This window comes from Podarcis filfolensis (genome assembly GCF_964270895.1).
Source record: "Podarcis filfolensis genome assembly, chromosome: 2".
NCBI lineage: Eukaryota > Metazoa > Chordata > Lepidosauria > Squamata > Lacertidae > Podarcis > Podarcis filfolensis.
In genome coordinates, this window is record NC_139605.1 from 13,096,755 (window position 1) to 13,113,616 (window position 16,862).

A 16,862-nucleotide genomic window follows, 5' to 3' on the forward strand; every position below is an offset into this window, starting at 1 on the left:
CAAGTATAAAAGGCACCAGGTGTATGCCTCACTTGCCAAGCAACAATCAGAGACGCATTTTAAGGCACCAGATTAAACAGAGGTCAGGTGTCCATCTGTCTTAGATGCTTGAAGTTCCTGCCTTGCAGGGGGGGGTGGACTAGATGACCCTCGAGGTCCCTCCTACAATTCTCCTGACGTAATATATGGGAAAGATACGATACGATAATCTTTATTGTCATTGTCCCATAACACATGTCCTGAAAGACCTACATTGGCTTCCAGTACGTTTCCGAGCACAATTCAAAGTGTTGGTGCTGACCTTTAAAGCCCTAAACAGCCTCGGTCCAGTATACCTGAAGGAGCGTCTCCACCCCCATTGTTCTGCCCGGACACTGAGGTCCAGCACCGAGGGCCTTCTGGCGGTTCCCTCACTGCGAGAAGCCAAGTTACAGGGAACCAGGCAGAGGGCCTTCTCGGTAGTGGCGCCCGCCCTGTGGAACGCCCACCCATCAGATGTCAAAGAGAAAAACAGCTACCAGACTTTTGTCACAAAATGATGTCACAAAAGTCACAAAATATGCACTCTGAAAATCTGACCCATTGCTTTTTTCAGCATAGTCTACAAAGACTTTCAGAGACTTATAAGACTTTTGTTTGGTTCTATGTTTTCATGAGAATCCCTCAAGAATGCATATTTTGTGACTGTCAGAGATTTATAAGATTTCTGTTTATTTGGTTTTGCAGAGGGTACATTTCATATATTTCATACTGTTTAATGTTCTGTTATAGATTATATAAAGAGTGTATATTGACATCGCATCGTTGTACTTGGTCATCGTGTTGCCTTGGATATTACTAACCCACATGACCAGTCAGCTTCCCCCTATGCTTTGTCATAGCAATGTGAGTGAGGGATCCGTTCCCATGTTTTTTGTTCTCTCTCTCTCTCTCCCTCCTCTCCTCATTGAGGGAAATCCCTTAAACCAGCTGCTAGTTTGGTGTGAAGTTGTGCCATTGATGGGGATGTGGGCTGGAGGGATGCAGAGCAGGATGCGAGTGTGTTGCTCAAGCTTGCACCATCTACTCATGAGGACACCAACCTGTTTCAGCCAACCTTCTACTTCCAGCCAATGAACCTGTCGCTTGCTTCATGGCTGCACAATCTCTGTGGCAGCTCACCTGGTGTTCTACCAGCGTAATGGGGCTATCAGCGTATCCTGCAGTTGCGCTCATGGCATAACTCCAGCATGGGACCACTGCCTTAAACCAAGGCGGAAGGGGAAATGGAGAGAGGCAAAGACCAGAGCAGGGCCTGCTTCTAGGGTTGCCATATTCCAAGGAGCAAAAAAGAGGACGCTATGACGACTCTCATTCTAAATACCCCTACTATATGTACCAACATCATTTAAAATACCCCTACTATATGCTCAACATCAAAAAAACGAAGATCATGGCCACTGGTCCCATCACCTCCTGGCAAATAGAAGGGGAAGAAATGGAGGCAGTGAGAGATTTTACTTTCTTGGGCTCCATGATCACTGCAGATGGTGACAGCAGCCACGAAATTAAAAGACGCCTGCTTCTTGGGAGAAAAGCAATGACAAACCTAGACAGCATCTTAAAAAGCAGAGACATCACCTTGCCAGCAAAGGTCCGTATAGTAAAAGCTATGGTTTTCCCAGTAGTGATGTATGGAAGTGAGAGCTGGACCATAAAGAAGGCTGATTGCCAAAGAATTGATGCTTTTGAAATATGGTGCTGGAGGAGACTCTTGAGAGTCCCATGGACTGCAAGAAGATCAAACCTCTCCATTCTTCAGGAAATCAGCCCTGAGTGCTCACTGGAAGGACAGATCGTGAAGCTGAGGCTCCAATACTTTGGCCACTTCATGAGAAGAGAAGACTCCCTGGAAAAGACCCTGATGTTGGGAAAGATGGAGGGCACAAGGAGAAGGGGACAACAGAGGACGAGATGGGTGGACAGTGTTCTCGAAGCTACCACCATGAGTTTGACCAAACTGCGGGAGGCAGTGGAAGACAGGAGTGCCTGGCGTCCTCTGGTCCATGGGGTCATGAAGAGTCGGACACGACTAAACAACAATAACAACTATATATAGGCTATAGAAGTTGTCATATATTGCTTGGGGGGGGCAGGAGAAGAGCAGAGGAAAGCAAGTCTTCAACCATCAGTTATGTCTATGTCTCCTCCGGAAAGTATACCTGAAGGAGCGTGTCCACCCCCATCGCTCAGCCCGGACACTGAGGTCCAGCTCTGAGGGCCTTCTGGTGGTTCCTTCGCTGCAAGAAGTGAGGTTACAGGGAACCAGGCAGAGGGCCTTCTCGGTGGTGGCGCCTGCCCTGTGGAACGCCCTCCCAGCAGATGTCAAGGAAATAAACAACTATCTGACTTTTAGAAGACAACTGAAGGCAGCCCAGTTTAGGGAGGTTTTTAATGTTTGTTGTATTTATTGTGTGTTTAATATTCTATTGGGAGCCGCCCAGAGTGGCTAGGGGAACCCAGCCAGATGGGCAGAGTATTATTATTATTGTTATTGTTATTGTTATTACAAGAGACATTTTGGCAAATGTAAAAAATCCACCCGGACAGAAATTTCACCCCTGAAAAAGAGGATGTGTCCTGGAAAAAGAGGACACATGGCAACCCCACCTACTTCCTTTGGACTGTCCCCTTTCCACCACATGACCAGCAGATAACATCTCTGCCCCGTTGGAAGGAACAGCTAATGCTGGTTCCTTCCTCTTTGGGGTTGGCTCTTTGGTTTTGTGAGCGCATGGTTCTTGGTTCTTGTTGGGTCTTTAACATGTTCCCTGCTGCTTTGAGGACTCCCGTGGAAATGGAGGCTGTAAACATAATACATAATTTTAACTAGTATTTCAGTTCTCTGTCACTGAGGAGCTTACAGTCACCATCTGAGTTGTGGGCCCACCACCCAGGAGGTCCAGAGCATTTGGAAGGAGGAGGTGTTGTTGGACGCAGAGGAGTGCTGGGAGGCACCAGCTGGGGAACCCCCAAGGGAAGAAGGCTCAGAGCCAGGGGATGACCATGAGTGGTCAGAGGGAACAGACTGAGAAGAGGAGGTGTCAGAAGCTGAAGAGGTAACAGGGTTTAGAGAGCAGGAAGAAGCTGTGGCAGAGAGCAGTTCAGAAGCAGAGGCAGAAGCAGAGGCTGGAGGTGAGGGAGGTCAAGAAGCAGAGATGAGTCAGGTTGGTGAAAATCATGGGTGTCTCCCCCTCCTGCTGCAACAAGCTCCTCTGCCCATTGGGCTCCCAGACCAGCAGAGGTATGAAGAGGGCAGAGCAGAGACAGGTGCACTGATGGAGTCTCAGATTGCTTGGGAAGGACCATGGGGAGGAGAAGACTTAGGCAACTGAGGGAAAGTGGGGACCTTCAGTCCCCACAACTGACTCATGGGGCAAGATCTATCAGGAAGAGTTTCTTTGCTCACTTGGCCTGCCCCCCTGTTTATTTGAATAAAGAGTTAACTTCACTGACGCTGTGTGAGTTATTACTGACCTGCTCCTGGCACCCATCCCAGACTTGTGGGGTGGTGGCCGGCATAGCAGGACTGCTATAATTTTGCATTGTGGGGTATTGCCACAAAAATGCCTTTTCACCCCTGCAGTGCTTACAAACGACTCTAATTCCAGAGTACTGGGTTCAAAGTTGCTGGTCGGTAGTCACTCAGCACCGGTGTGGCGACAAAGTTATTTTAAAATATATATTTTTTTAAAATATATATGAAAAGAGGACTTCACGTGGGCATCAGTTGCGGGGATTCCCACAGCACCTGAGCACTGGTCTTTCCAAGGACACCAGGTGCTGAAACCAAACCTGACCTGGTATGAGAAAGTAGTTTCTTATGCCCTCTGGTAACCAGGTCAGAAGCAGCTTAACGCAGCCAGATTGTGAACTGCCTTCAAAGGCTAAGGAAAGTACAAGTTGTCTAGTTGGTTTTGCCTCAGGCGTCGCAAGCTCTTGTGCTGCCTTTGGAACTGGCTTCAGCAGAAAAGTCAAAGTACAGTTTTCTTCCCCTCCCATCAGGAAACATGATACCAAATATTTCCTGTAAGGGGTGTGTGTGTGTGTGTGTGTGTGTGTGTGTGTGTGGTGGGGAATCATCCAGGGAAGATTTTTGCCTGAAGGCAGCTTTCCTTGGGAAGGTGAGGCAAATTTCACCACATACAAAGGACAATGGGAATGCAAGAGGGGTTCTCACAGCCATCTGTTCATACCTCCTGTGTAGGATGGGCAGGAGGTGGGTTTGTGCATCTTCCCCACCAGGAGAGGATGACGGCAGTTTCAAATGGAGCAAATGTCGTACAGAGAGCCCAGTCTCACAAAACGAATCTGCGTGCAGAAGCCATCTTCTATGCGTGAAGCTGAAGCGGCTGCAAGTTTGCATTTATGCACAAAATCCCACTGCTGGGAGTAGGAATGGGGAGGGTGGATTCTCTTTTGATTGACTTTTAAGAAGAAACTACCTAAATCATAAGGGATGCAGGTGGCGCTGTGGGTTAAACCACAGAGCCTAGGACTTGCCAATCAGAAGGTCGGCGGTTCGAATCCCCACGACAGGGTGAGCTCCTGTTGTTCAGTCCCTGCTCCTGCCAACCTAGCAGTTTGAAAGCACCTCAAAGCGCAAGTAGATCAATAGGTACCACTCCGGCGGGAAGGTAAACGGCGTTTCCATGCGCTGCTCTGATTTCGCCAGAAGTGGCTTAGTCATGCTGGCCACATGACCCGGAAGCTGTATGCCGGCTCCCTCGGCCAGTAAAGCGAGATGAGCGCCGCAACCCCAGAGTCGTCCGCGACTGGACCTAATGGTCAGGGATCCCTTTACCTAACTCATACTTCTCAAACCATGATGTGATCCGAAACGCAGCTAGCCTTCAAACACCCGCATGTCTCTGAATTTCGCAAAGCAGTTCTCCAGCAGTACGATATGTGCAAGCATGCCTGTACTCGGAGAAAGCCTGCCTACATTAGCATTCAAAAGTGCATAATGGGGGAAATTGCCTGTAAATCTGTATATGAGGCAAAACTGCATGTTTGGATGTCTTTATTAGAAGAAATTCACAGTAAAATGATGACAGATTTGCACGAGGTTGGGGTTTTTTTAAATGCAAATTGCTGCAGAAATGTGGAGAATTAAATTTAAAAGTGGGGAAAAAATGTGAAACTGAAACTGAAAGATTTGTTAATCTGTAACTGAAAGTCATGGGTTTGGTATAGTTAGATGCGGCTCAGGGCCCTAAAGCACACATGAAAAGACATACATATGCAAGACGCATGAGCAGTGTTTGCTTCTTCTGCCAATGCCAACTTAGAAAGTCAGCCTTAGAATACAAAGATTTGCAGGGAAAAAATGTAAGCTCACTTTTCTGCAAGGTCTATATTTATCACAAATTAGGGAAATCAGACCTCGAGCCTTCAGAAAAGGAAATGGGTACTTGCACGCCTCTTGGTTTTGGTTTTTGAGAGCTTTTCTGATCTTCAAACAGCAATCAAAACTTCAGGAAATTCCCACAGTGAGAAATCCATGGGCGGCAAATTTCCCACTGAGCATCACGAGTGATTCAGGCAGAGCCTCAAGGATCCGCCCAGCAAGAGTTCAGAACCTGAAAGGCGAGATATTGAAAGCTCTTAACTACACAGCTTTATATTCTGTAATATTGTTCCCGTCTACTCCACACACGGTATTTGTTGTGTTTACAAGTATCATTCAAAAATACAACAACAACAACAGTATAAACAGTACAATGAGAATGATTGGAAGACTCGTTTTGTCAGAAGTCTTTTTTATTTAAGTGTTTAATTAAGTATTAATTAGGAAGATTAAGGTTTTTTTAAAGTACTTTTTGCTTTTTGCTTTTTCTTCTTCCTTTTTTCTGTATTTTCTTCTTTTCTTTTTTCTTAATTCTTTTTTCTTTAATTTTCTTTTTGTAGCATGAGATTGTAAATTCTTTGTATAAGTGTGTAATTTAAATTAACAAAGATTATTATTATTTTTAAAAAGAAAGCTCTTAACTAAATGCAATTTAAATAAAACAGGCACACCATTCTCTGGTCAGAATGAAAAGGAGATGATCTTAAAAGAGAAAGGTTCTGCTAAATGAGATGTGGATAGACTTTTTCATTTCATTTCAGTATTTATGTGCCACCCAAGAGCAATACATTTGTTTCAGCCAAAATGGAAAGTGAGATGACTAACATAGAAACTGAATTCTACAGTTCTATGATTCTGTGATTTTATGACTGGGACGAACCCAGGGCAAGGCAGAAGTCGCTGGCTGCCTCTTTTCATTCCTAGCTATAAGTCTCGCCATCACCACCCCCCACCAATTAGATTTGTTAGTTGCTTGTTGCACAGAGATTTCCAAGCCACTTACAACATACATAAAAACAACTCACCTTAGGGCTATGTTGTATACTATACCATGCTGCTTAGCTCATATTAATCATGTCATAATATATTGCATTAATGCGATTTTGTGACAGTGGGGTGTTTATTGGCGCCTCAGTTTAATTAGACCTAACTAACTTGCCTTCGGGATGTGGGTGGCGCTGTGGGTTAAACCACAGAGCCTAGGGCTTGCTGATTAGAAGGTCGGTGGTTCGAATACCCGTGACGGGGTGAGCTCCCGTTGCTCGGTCCCAGCTCCTGCCAACCTCGCAGTTCGAAAGCACACCAGTGCAAGTAGATAAATAGGTACCATTTGGCTCTGGTTTCCATCACGGTGTCCCATTGCACCAGAAGCGGTTTAGTCATGCTGGCCACATGACCCAGAAAGCTGTCTGTGGACAAACGCCAGTTCTCTTGGCCTGAAAGCGAGATGAGCACCACAACCCCATAGTCGCCTTTGACTGGACTTAACCGTTCAGGGGTCCTTTACCTTTTTACCTACTTAAATTAGAAACACAGATTTAGAATTAGATTGAAATAAGAAAAGTTACCAGGTAATATTTTTGGCTTGGTAGTGCTGCAAATTTTAAGCTTGCTGATTTCATCACTTTAGGACTTTAGGAAAATGTGTTATTACACCTGTGCAGACTGCCATGGTCTCCTCATTAAACTGCTTTGAGGTTTTCCACAATCAAGCAGCAGACCCTCCAAGTGCCGCTATTTTCCAGGGATGTCCCTGATTTAGATGGGCCGTCCCAGTTTCTGATTTGATCCCAGAATGTCCCAATTTCCTTAGGATGTCCCTGTTTTCATTGGAGAAATGTTGGAGGGTATGAAGCGGTATATAAATTTTATGAAATAAATGAATTCAATAAAGCCAAATACTAAACAACGTAAAAATGTTCCTCAAAAACATCCTGCTGCTTCTCTGGTTATCAGAACGTGCAAAAAGTTATGAGGAGATGTGGCTTTCAAGGAAACAGCTCTGAGCATGCTCATGATGCTGGGCTCTTCTACAAGGCTTCCTGATATAGTAGCTGTTAGATAGCCATCAAAACAACAGAGAGGAAGCCTGACCAGTGGGCTGAAAAGCCAGCAGTCTTCCTAATGTTCCATTCTAATATTCAAATGTTATACTTTTCAATTGGTTTTTCTGCCCAGAGACATGTGGGAGAGATATCTTTGTCATAACTAGAGATCTTAAGACCTTATGGGAGCAGGAAAAAAGGGGGAACCATTATATTCCTATTTTTCTCTTCCCCCACCTTATTTATTACAAATATTGGGGGAAATCTTTTGAGATTTTTTCAGGCATTCACATCTCTAGCCAAAGTTTTGAGTTAGGATTGACTGAATGGTGCAGAGAGCTCATTGGTCAGAGACAGAAATGCCTCCACAAGCTTCTGTAAGTTCACTGAAATATAAACTGTGTAGGGGAAAGGAAAGGGTGTGTGGATTTGAGATTTTTTTGGGAGGGAGGATTAAAATAAATAAATACTTGACGCTCTCGTTGGGGGATGTGCCTGTTTAAGCCTCCAGGAATTATAATATCTGACTACGGTTTCATGAAGGCAAGTTAGTAAAGGTAAAGGGACCCCTGACCGTTAGGTCCAGTCATGGACGACTCTGGGGTTGCGGCATTCATCTCGCTTTCAGGCCAAGGGAGCTGGCGTTTGCCCACAGACAGCTTTCCGGGTCATGTGGCCAGCAGGACTAAACCGCTTTTGGCGCAACAGTACACTGTGACAGAAGCCAGAGCACATGGAAATGCTGTTTACTTCCCACCGCAGTGCCGACCTTCTGACCTTGCGACCGCAGTGCCGATTTGAACTGCCAACCTTCTGATCAGCAAGCCCTAGAGGCTCCGTGGTTTAGACCACAGTGCCACCAACTCCTTATCCTAATTTAAGTAGATATCAGTAGCGATAGGGTGCACAATATATGGTTTACTCCAGGCTCAGCTACAGGTAGCTATGGCATTGTTGTTGGTGTAAACTTCTATCAGACCTAACCATTGGTCATGCTGGCTGGGGCTGATGGGAGTCCAAAATACCTGGAGGTTCATGGGTTCTCCATCATGGAAGTAGACAGTAGGCTGAATAACTGGTGTTTTATTGCTGGTGTTTTGCAATATTTGTTTCATACTTTTTAGGTTAAATCTATTTATGGTAATGAAACTTGTGTTTTGCTGTTGCTCTAGCTCAGAAACGATCAAGGAGTCAAAAAGGGTGGGTTTTTTTTTAAATTAAATAGTATCTCAGTTTTATTTCTTGGACTCATTTAAAGGTTACACAACCAACTTATAATAACAGTTGCAGTTTCTCCGCAATGTGCAAATAAGGAGAATACAGCAAAATAAATATCCACATAAATAAATAAATAAGCAACATTGTTTTTTTAAAAAATCACGTCACAAGGTATTATTTCCCTTTTGAAATCACCGCTTTTGTGGCAACACATGCAGGATTTCAACATGAAATACGCCATGTGCCACGAGAGTGAGCAAAATCACAACAGCTCAGGTACTCTGGTGTCAGATTACATCTTTGATGTAAACATTACCAACCAAGAGAATTTTTATCCTCTCTTTCTCGGTAAACTGGGAGAGGACGTTGCCCGCAGGGCCATCCTCCCCCAAAATTCAGGAGCAGTCCATGTAACATACATAATTACACCGGTATATTCAATTATTAACAGATATACATAGTATATATATACAGCTGATCCGAGTTTCTGGAGCTGGGTTCAGAGGAGCACAATTCCCCTTATTTTTGGTATTCACTTACAGCTCACAGAACCAGTGGCGTAGCGTGGGGGGTGCAGGGGGGGTGGGCCGCACCGGGTGCAACATCTGGGGTTAGGGCAAATCCATGGGTTAGGGGGCGCAAATCCACGGGTTAGGGGGCGCAAATTACTTGCCTTGCCCCGGGTGCTGACAACCCACGCTACGCCACTGCACAGAACCACTTCTCTCTGCCTCCCTCCCTCTCTAATACACACACACAAGCACACTCACAAACCCACACTCTTGTTTCTACTGGGTTATCTATATTTCATCTTTTTTTTTCTGTGACAAAAGAAGCACGCATCCCACATCCTTTCAGACTTCCAGCCACACGCCCACTGGCTATATAAATAAATAAATAAATAAAAATAAATAGGGTTGATTAAAAATAAACAACAACAACATAAGTAACACTGTGTCCTATCTCCCCAGAGCAGAAGTAACCTCCTTCACTGGGGTGCCGATTCAGGGTTCAGTCTCTTGTTCCTCATCCTCAAATTTGTATTTTGAATGGTGGAGTAGGAGGAGCAAGTGAGTTGTAACTATGGCACAGCAGGAGAGTCTTTTTTTTCTTTTCTTTACTCCATGGCAACGATCCCAAAATAGATCTGTCCCTGTTGGGCAAAGTCCAGATACTGAGGAGATTCGGTTTTGGACCACAGGCGGTCCCCTTTGTTCAACCTGAAGACAGCCCCCTGGTAAATGGATTCGAACCACAAACTCTTTTGGCCCTGGGCGGTTCTTCCGGCCTCACAAGCGGACTTGATGGACTTCAGCAATTCCACGTTCTTGTTGAACTGCGAGGAAAACCACGAGATGGTGTGGCTGAGCAGCAGAGGGGATTCCGGGCAGGTGTCGCTATGGAACATGACCTGAGAGTAGACGAAATAGAGTCCGGTCGAAGGCACCACGAGGGAGTTGTCATTTTTGTCCAGCTGCATGCCGTTCTCAAGTATGGAGGGCGCCACGTCTGTGGTCCAGAACAGTTGCTGGCCGTGAGCTCGGGAAGCTGCAAAAAGGGAAGGGGAAAACCAGTCAGCACCAAAGGTTCCTCAACATGTGCTAAGAGGCTTCGGCCTACAAAGTTCCCGAGTTAGTCCCCTGAAGGCAACTTTGGTTTGACCTAGCGCTTTGGTGGAGCGGAGAGTGCAAGGCCAATCCTTGCTTTGACAGGCCATTGGGCAAAACCACATTAACCTCGTGTGTGTGTGTGTGTGTGTGGCCCCAACAAACTCTGGCAGCAACTACATGGAGAAGGCCAAGCTTTGTCGTCTCAGAGAGGCTTAACGGAATGCGAAGTGTCCCTATTTTCCAGGGACAGTCCCAGATTTACAGAAGCCGTTCTAATTTCTGTTTTGATCCCTGAATGTCCCGCTTTTCCTTGGGATGTCCTCAGTGCTATTTTTCTGGAAAAGAGGTACCAGAACTCACCACGAACCCCTCCTTTGTCCTCTTAGAATGACAATGACGCCCACCTGAGAGCTACCAGAACTGAGTTCCGGTGAGTTCCGATTGGAAAAAAAAAAGCCCTGGATGTTCATTGGAGAAATGTTGGAGGGTATGGTAAAGGTAAAGGGACCCCTGACCATTTGGTCCAGTCGTGGCCAACTCTGGAGTTGCGGCACTCATCTCGCTTTACTGGCTGAGGGAGCCGGTGTACAGCTTCCGGGTCATGTGGCCAGCATGACTAAGCCGCTTCTGGCGAACCAGAGCAGCAGACGGAAACGCCGTTTACCTTCCCGCTGGAGCAGTACCTATTTATCTACTTGCACTTTGACGTGCTTTCGAACTGCTAGGTTGGCAGGAGCAGGGACCGAGCAACCGGAGCTTACCCTGTCACGGGGATTCGAACCGCCAACCTTCTGATCGGCAAGTCCTAGGCTGTGTGGTTTAACCCACAGCGCCACCCGCGTCCCAAGAGGGTATGGTAGGACTTCCCTATTTTCACCAAAGAAAGGTAGGAGAGTATGGAATAGGACACCCCCATTTTCATCGGAGAAATGTTGGAGGGTATGGAATAGGACGTCCCCTGTTTGGTGGGTATGTTTCAGTGCTGGATTTTGCAGGAGGCCTGAATTGAATAATGAGTCAGGCTGTGGGGAACCCAGATTCAAATGGAAGTTCAATGGCAAAGTTTCGACCAGCCATCATCTCTTATCCTAACCCAACTGGGCCAATATTTTAAAGCACTTTATATGCTCAACGACTCTGTGATCATTTGTTCACAACAAACCCCTTTCAAGCAGCTTAGACAATCCCTCTCACCTAGGGCATGGGCAGCTGGTTTCCTGGACATCAGGGCTTGCACTTTCATCGTCTGCGGCAACCCTCCTGCAAAGACAAAAAGAGGACAGACGGTCAGACAATGCATCTTCTCAACTTCCTTCCTTTAAGGATCCCACACGGGGCTGGGTTAACCTGCTACTGCAGCATTTTCAGTTGGCTAGAGAACCAGCATTTTAAAATCGCCTGTAGGCCCTGATGGTCTAGCCCAGGGGACCTTAGGCTTGTGGGATCTAATGTGCATTTGACTACAACCCCACGATCCAGCAAGTGTAACACGGTGCAAAAGGCATACGTTAAGCACATGGTGCCTCTGAGCAGTTGCTGAAGGTGGACATTGGTTTTGAGAATCAGAGAGGCTGCTGTACACAGCATATGTTGAAAGAAGAAAAGTTTGGATTTGATATCCCGCTTTATCACTACCCGAAGGAGTCTCAAAGCGGCTAACATTCTCCTTTCCCTTCCTCCCCCGCAACAAACGCTCTGTGAGGTGAGTGGGGCTGAGAGACTTCAGAGCAGTGTGACTGGCCCAAGGTCACCCAGCAGCTGCATGTGGAGGAGCGGAGATGCGAACCCGGTTCACCAGATTACGAGACTACCACTCTTAACCACTACACCACACTGGCTCTCTCCTAAGAACATGACACCCTCCTAAGAATCCTGGGAACTGTAGTTTGTTAAGGGGGGCAGGGATTGTAGCTTTTTAAGAGTAAACTACAGGATCCTTCGGGGGAAGCCGTGTGCTTTAAAAAGTGCGGTGTGTACGCAGCCAAAGTCCTTGCACCCCGAAATCCATTGCCCTGACAGAATGGGGGAGGTTTCTCTTAAGAAAAGAAATTGCTGTTAGGAAGAACTTACCAGAAAATGGGCTTCCCTTTTCCTTAGAGTCCTGAACAAAGAAAGAAATGGGGAAACGGGGTAAATACATTTGTCGTGACAACAATGAACAATACAGTGATAGTGCAAAATGAGCTGGAGCTAGAAATGTCCCATATGTCAGAGGCATGTTTGGGGTAGCTTTCCAAATAGGCAGAACTACAGAGTAAAAAAGAGCTAAGCAGACATTAACTACCCTGCAGCTGCAACGGGCACATTTTTGGTGATAAGTCCCACAGGTGATAGTGGGCTGAGTTCTGGTAGATCACCAATTGTGACCTTGTGGACATTTTTTTTAAAGAATTGAATACCACAGTCTTGGCTATTATTATTTTTAATTCGCTGTGGGATCCTTAATTTTAAAAGCCCTTAACTTTAAAAACTTTTATAAGGCAACAGTGTGCATTCAGTGTGTGCCTTGGTTCTTCAAAAAGTCCCTAAATCTGTCAGCACCCATCAATGGGCTTGTTGGGGGGGGGGCAACTCAAATTAAAATAGTGTGAATTCATTAGTGGTGGTGGTGACTGCCAACAACTCAGAGCTATTTGTTTTATTTTTCATTCATTTATTTTAATCCATTTGTATCTCCTTTTTTCGGCGTTCAGTGATGGAGATAAGCATTCCCTCCCTCTCTGAGGATTTAGATTCAGGGGTCAGCAAACTTTTTCAGCTTGTCCACTGTCTCCCAGACCTTGTGGCGGGGGCCAGACTATATATTTTTTTTGGGGGGGGGGGAATGAACAAATTCCTATGCCCCACAGATAACCCAGAGATGCATTTTAGATAAAAGCACACATTCTACTCATGTAAAAACACGATGATTCCCAGACCGTCCGTGGGCCGGATTGAGAAGGTGATTGGGCTGGATCCGGGCCTTAGTTTGCCTACCTATGATTTAGAACGTCTTTGCAAATTTCATGCAAACCCAGCAAATCTTTACTGAGGAAGATGAACCCCTGATCTCTTTCTACCTCTCGAGCACACACAGAGAGAGACACACATAGATACGAATATAAATAGATGATAGATAGATAGATAGATGATAGATAGATAGATGATAGATAGATGATATATAGAGATAGATAGAGATAGATAAATATATAGAGACAGATTATAGATAGAGATATAGGTAGGTAGGTAGGTAGGTAGGTAGGTAGGTAGGTAGGTAGGTAGATGATAGATAGATGATAGAGATAGAGATAGATAAATAGAGAGATAGATAGATGATATATAGATATAGATATAGATGATATAGATATAGATATAGATGTTCCTTACCTGGGATTCAGATTGCTTGAAAGCGCCAAACTGCAAAAGCGCAAAGACGAACGTGGCGCCCAGCAGCAGCAGGAGGGAGCAGATGCTGAGGCATTTCCAGTGGCTCTCTTTCTGCGGCTTTTCGCGCACCACCACCACGTTGCTCCCTTTCTCCACGTCGTACACCAAATGCTCGGAGCTCATCGCTGGCTGGTGCGGTTCGCTCAAGAGATGCGCTCCTGCTGCCTCCGCCGTCGCCGCCGCTTGGCAGGAGATGGAAGGATCCAGGGAGGGTTTCAAATCAACAGGTGGAAAGCGACGGGCAGATCTTTTCTCCAGGCGGATTCCAGGCACGAGTTTAGATCAAGAGAGGCAAGAGCGGCGAGCGGACTTTTGACAAAGCTACACCAGTTCGGAGGAAGAAAAATAAGTTTTCGCAGGTGTCTGTTGCGCTCCTGCTCTTCTGCGGCTTGAGTTCGCTTTGTGAATGGGCGTTGCTTCCTCTGCCTGCCTCCTTTAACCCTTCTTGACTTCCCCTGCAGCTTGTTCGAGAGGAGAGCCAGTGCTTCAGGGCTGCTGCCGGCTCTGCCTTTTAAACCCTGTCGGGGAGAGCCATTCAAACTTCCCCGCCCGCCCACAGCGCGAGGCTCCCAAGAGGAAGAGGAAAAATGCTGTAACAGAAAGAGGAAACTGGTAATAGAAAGCCTGCTGCTGACGGGGCATCCCCCAGAAAAGGATCTCTGTGGCGGCAGCGTGGTGTTGGTGTTGGTGGCTTCAAGCGAAGGGGAGGAACCCACACACACACACACACACACGCCTGGCGCGCGCACACACCCCTGGCGCACACACACAGACCCCTGGCACACACACACACACACACCCCTGGCACACACACACACACACACCCCTGGCACACACACACACACACACACCCCTGGCACACACACACACACCCCTGGCACACACACACACACACACACACACACACCCCTGGCACACACACACACACACACACACACACACCCCTGGCACACACACACACACCCCTGGCACACACACACACACACCCCTGGCACACACACACACACACCTGGCACACACACACACACCCCTGGCACACACACACACACACCCCTGGCTTTGAATTTATTGTTATTCATGCTTTTATGCAGATTTTTATGCTGTTTCTTGTTGTATCACAATTAAGTGTTTTAAATTTGTTGTTAGCCGCCCTGAGCCCGGTTTTCCGAACTGGGAAGGGCGGGGTATAAATAAATTATTATTATTATTATTATTATTATTATTATTATTATTATTATTATCTTAGAGAGACAACAGTTGACTTGGTGTTTAGCAATTTCCCGTGTTGAAGGAGCAAACTGTTTTGCCCTACCATTGAGAGAATGGTGTTAGCTACAAACCACACATCATCATTATAATCAGCCACTGTATTTCTTGCCCACCCTTCACCACAAGGTCCCAGGGCAGGTTGCTGCTATTATTATTATTATTATTATTATTATTATTATTATTATTATTAAAAAATTAGTATTGTAACTATTTAAAACAAGGCCAGAGGCAAAGAGGTGGGTCTTCGGCGTTTTGCAAAAGAGAGGTACCACATGCATCTCTGTGGGGAGGGGATTCACAGCTTAGGGGCTGCCACAGAGAATGCCCACTCCTGGGTCATGAGGCCCCAAACTTCCAGGGGTGGGGGTGGCACATGAGGCCTGAGATCAGATCTCATGCCTTTAAAAGGGAGAAGCCCAGCTGGGCAGGGCATTGAGTCATCCCTCCCCCTCCTTTTGACATTTATCAGATCTAAAAGGTGCTGCAAGCCAACTCCTAGGGGCTGAGGTCCCTTCAGACCCCCCCTTAACATATTTGAGGGGGCCGTCCCCCCAAAAAAGTTGATGGGCATTGCCATTCAATTGGCGTGTATGCGCAGCATCATGTGATGTATTATGCATGGTGGGGCTTACCTGGGCCACCCCAAATCTTTTATTCAAGCAGTACACTATTGGTTTTCCCAGTACAGTGGTACCTCGGGTTACATACGCTTCAGGTTACAGACTCCGCTAACCCAGAAATATTATCTCGGGTTAAGAACTTTGCTTCAGGATGAGAACAGAAATTGTGCTCCGGCGGCGCGACGGCAGTGGGAGGCCCCATTAGCTAAAGTGGTGCTTCAGGTTAAGAACAGTTTCAGGTTAAGACCGGACCTCCGGAATGAATTAAGTACTTAACCCGAGGTACCACTGTAGTGATGTATGGAAGTGAGTAAAGAAGGCTGATCACCAAATAATTGATGCTTTTGAATTATGGTGCTGGAGGAGACTCTTGAGAGTCCCATGGACTGCAAGAAGATCAAACCTATCCATTCTGAAGGAAATCAGCCCTGAGTGCTCACTGGAAAGACAGATCGTGAAGCTGAGGCTCCAATACTTTGGCCACCTCATGAGAAGAGAAGACTCCCTGGAAAAGACCCTGATGTTGGGAAAGATGGAGGGCACAAGGAGAAGGGGACGACAGAGGATGAGATGGTTGGACAGTGTTCTCGAAGCTACCAGCATGAGTTTGACCAAACTGTGGGAGGCAGTGGAAGACAGGAGTGCCTGGCGTGCTCTGGTCCAGGGGGTCACCAAGAGTCGGCACAACTAAACGACTAAACAACAACAACACGGCTGCAAGCCGTACATTGGATGAAGACTATACACCAGCACCACACAGATGCATGTTTCTGTTTTATGTATTCATTTGTTTGCTTACTAATTTTCACCTCCTCGCATTCTTCCATTATGGAGCCCAAGGCTCTCTGCCTGGAGGTCTCCCATCCAGACCCTGACCAATCCCAGACCTGCTTAGCTTCAGCAAGGTGGTGGCCACATGTGTCATCAGGTGATACTTTGAGATTGCTATGAGGCTAACAACCGTGCTGCCCTGTTTGGTCATGTTGTGCGGATGCCTGATGATTGTCTTCCAAAGCAACTACTCTATTCCAAACTTAAAACTGGAAAGTGTAAATGCTGGTGGTCAACAAAAGAGGTTTAAAGACTGTCTCAAGGCAAATCTAAAAAAAAAGTAGTATAAACACCGACAACTGGGAAACACTGGCCTGCGAGCGCTCCAGTTGAAGAACAGCCATTACCAAAGGTGTCATGGGCTTTGAAGACACTCGAACTCAGGACGCAAGGGAGAAATGTGCTAAGAGGAAGGCACACTTGGCTTGGCAAACCCTCACCGTGATCATCTCCC

General features: G+C 46.3%; 1 protein-coding gene across 1 annotated transcript; it reads right to left on the minus strand.

The window, feature by feature from the left end:
* Nucleotides 1-8,639: 8,639 nt before the first annotated feature.
* On the minus strand, nucleotides 8,640-14,278 carry LOC310757208 (tumor necrosis factor-like). Its single transcript, XM_083602471.1, has 5 exons — nucleotides 13,629-14,278; nucleotides 12,333-12,363; nucleotides 11,457-11,522; nucleotides 9,361-10,200; nucleotides 8,640-9,194 (listed from the first exon to the last, which is right to left on the minus strand). Exons 1-4 carry the CDS (start codon nucleotides 13,809-13,811, stop codon nucleotides 9,770-9,772), a joined length of 711 nt encoding a protein of 236 aa, XP_083458597.1. The 5' UTR covers nucleotides 13,812-14,278; the 3' UTR covers nucleotides 8,640-9,194; nucleotides 9,361-9,769.
* Nucleotides 14,279-16,862: the final 2,584 nt, after the last annotated feature.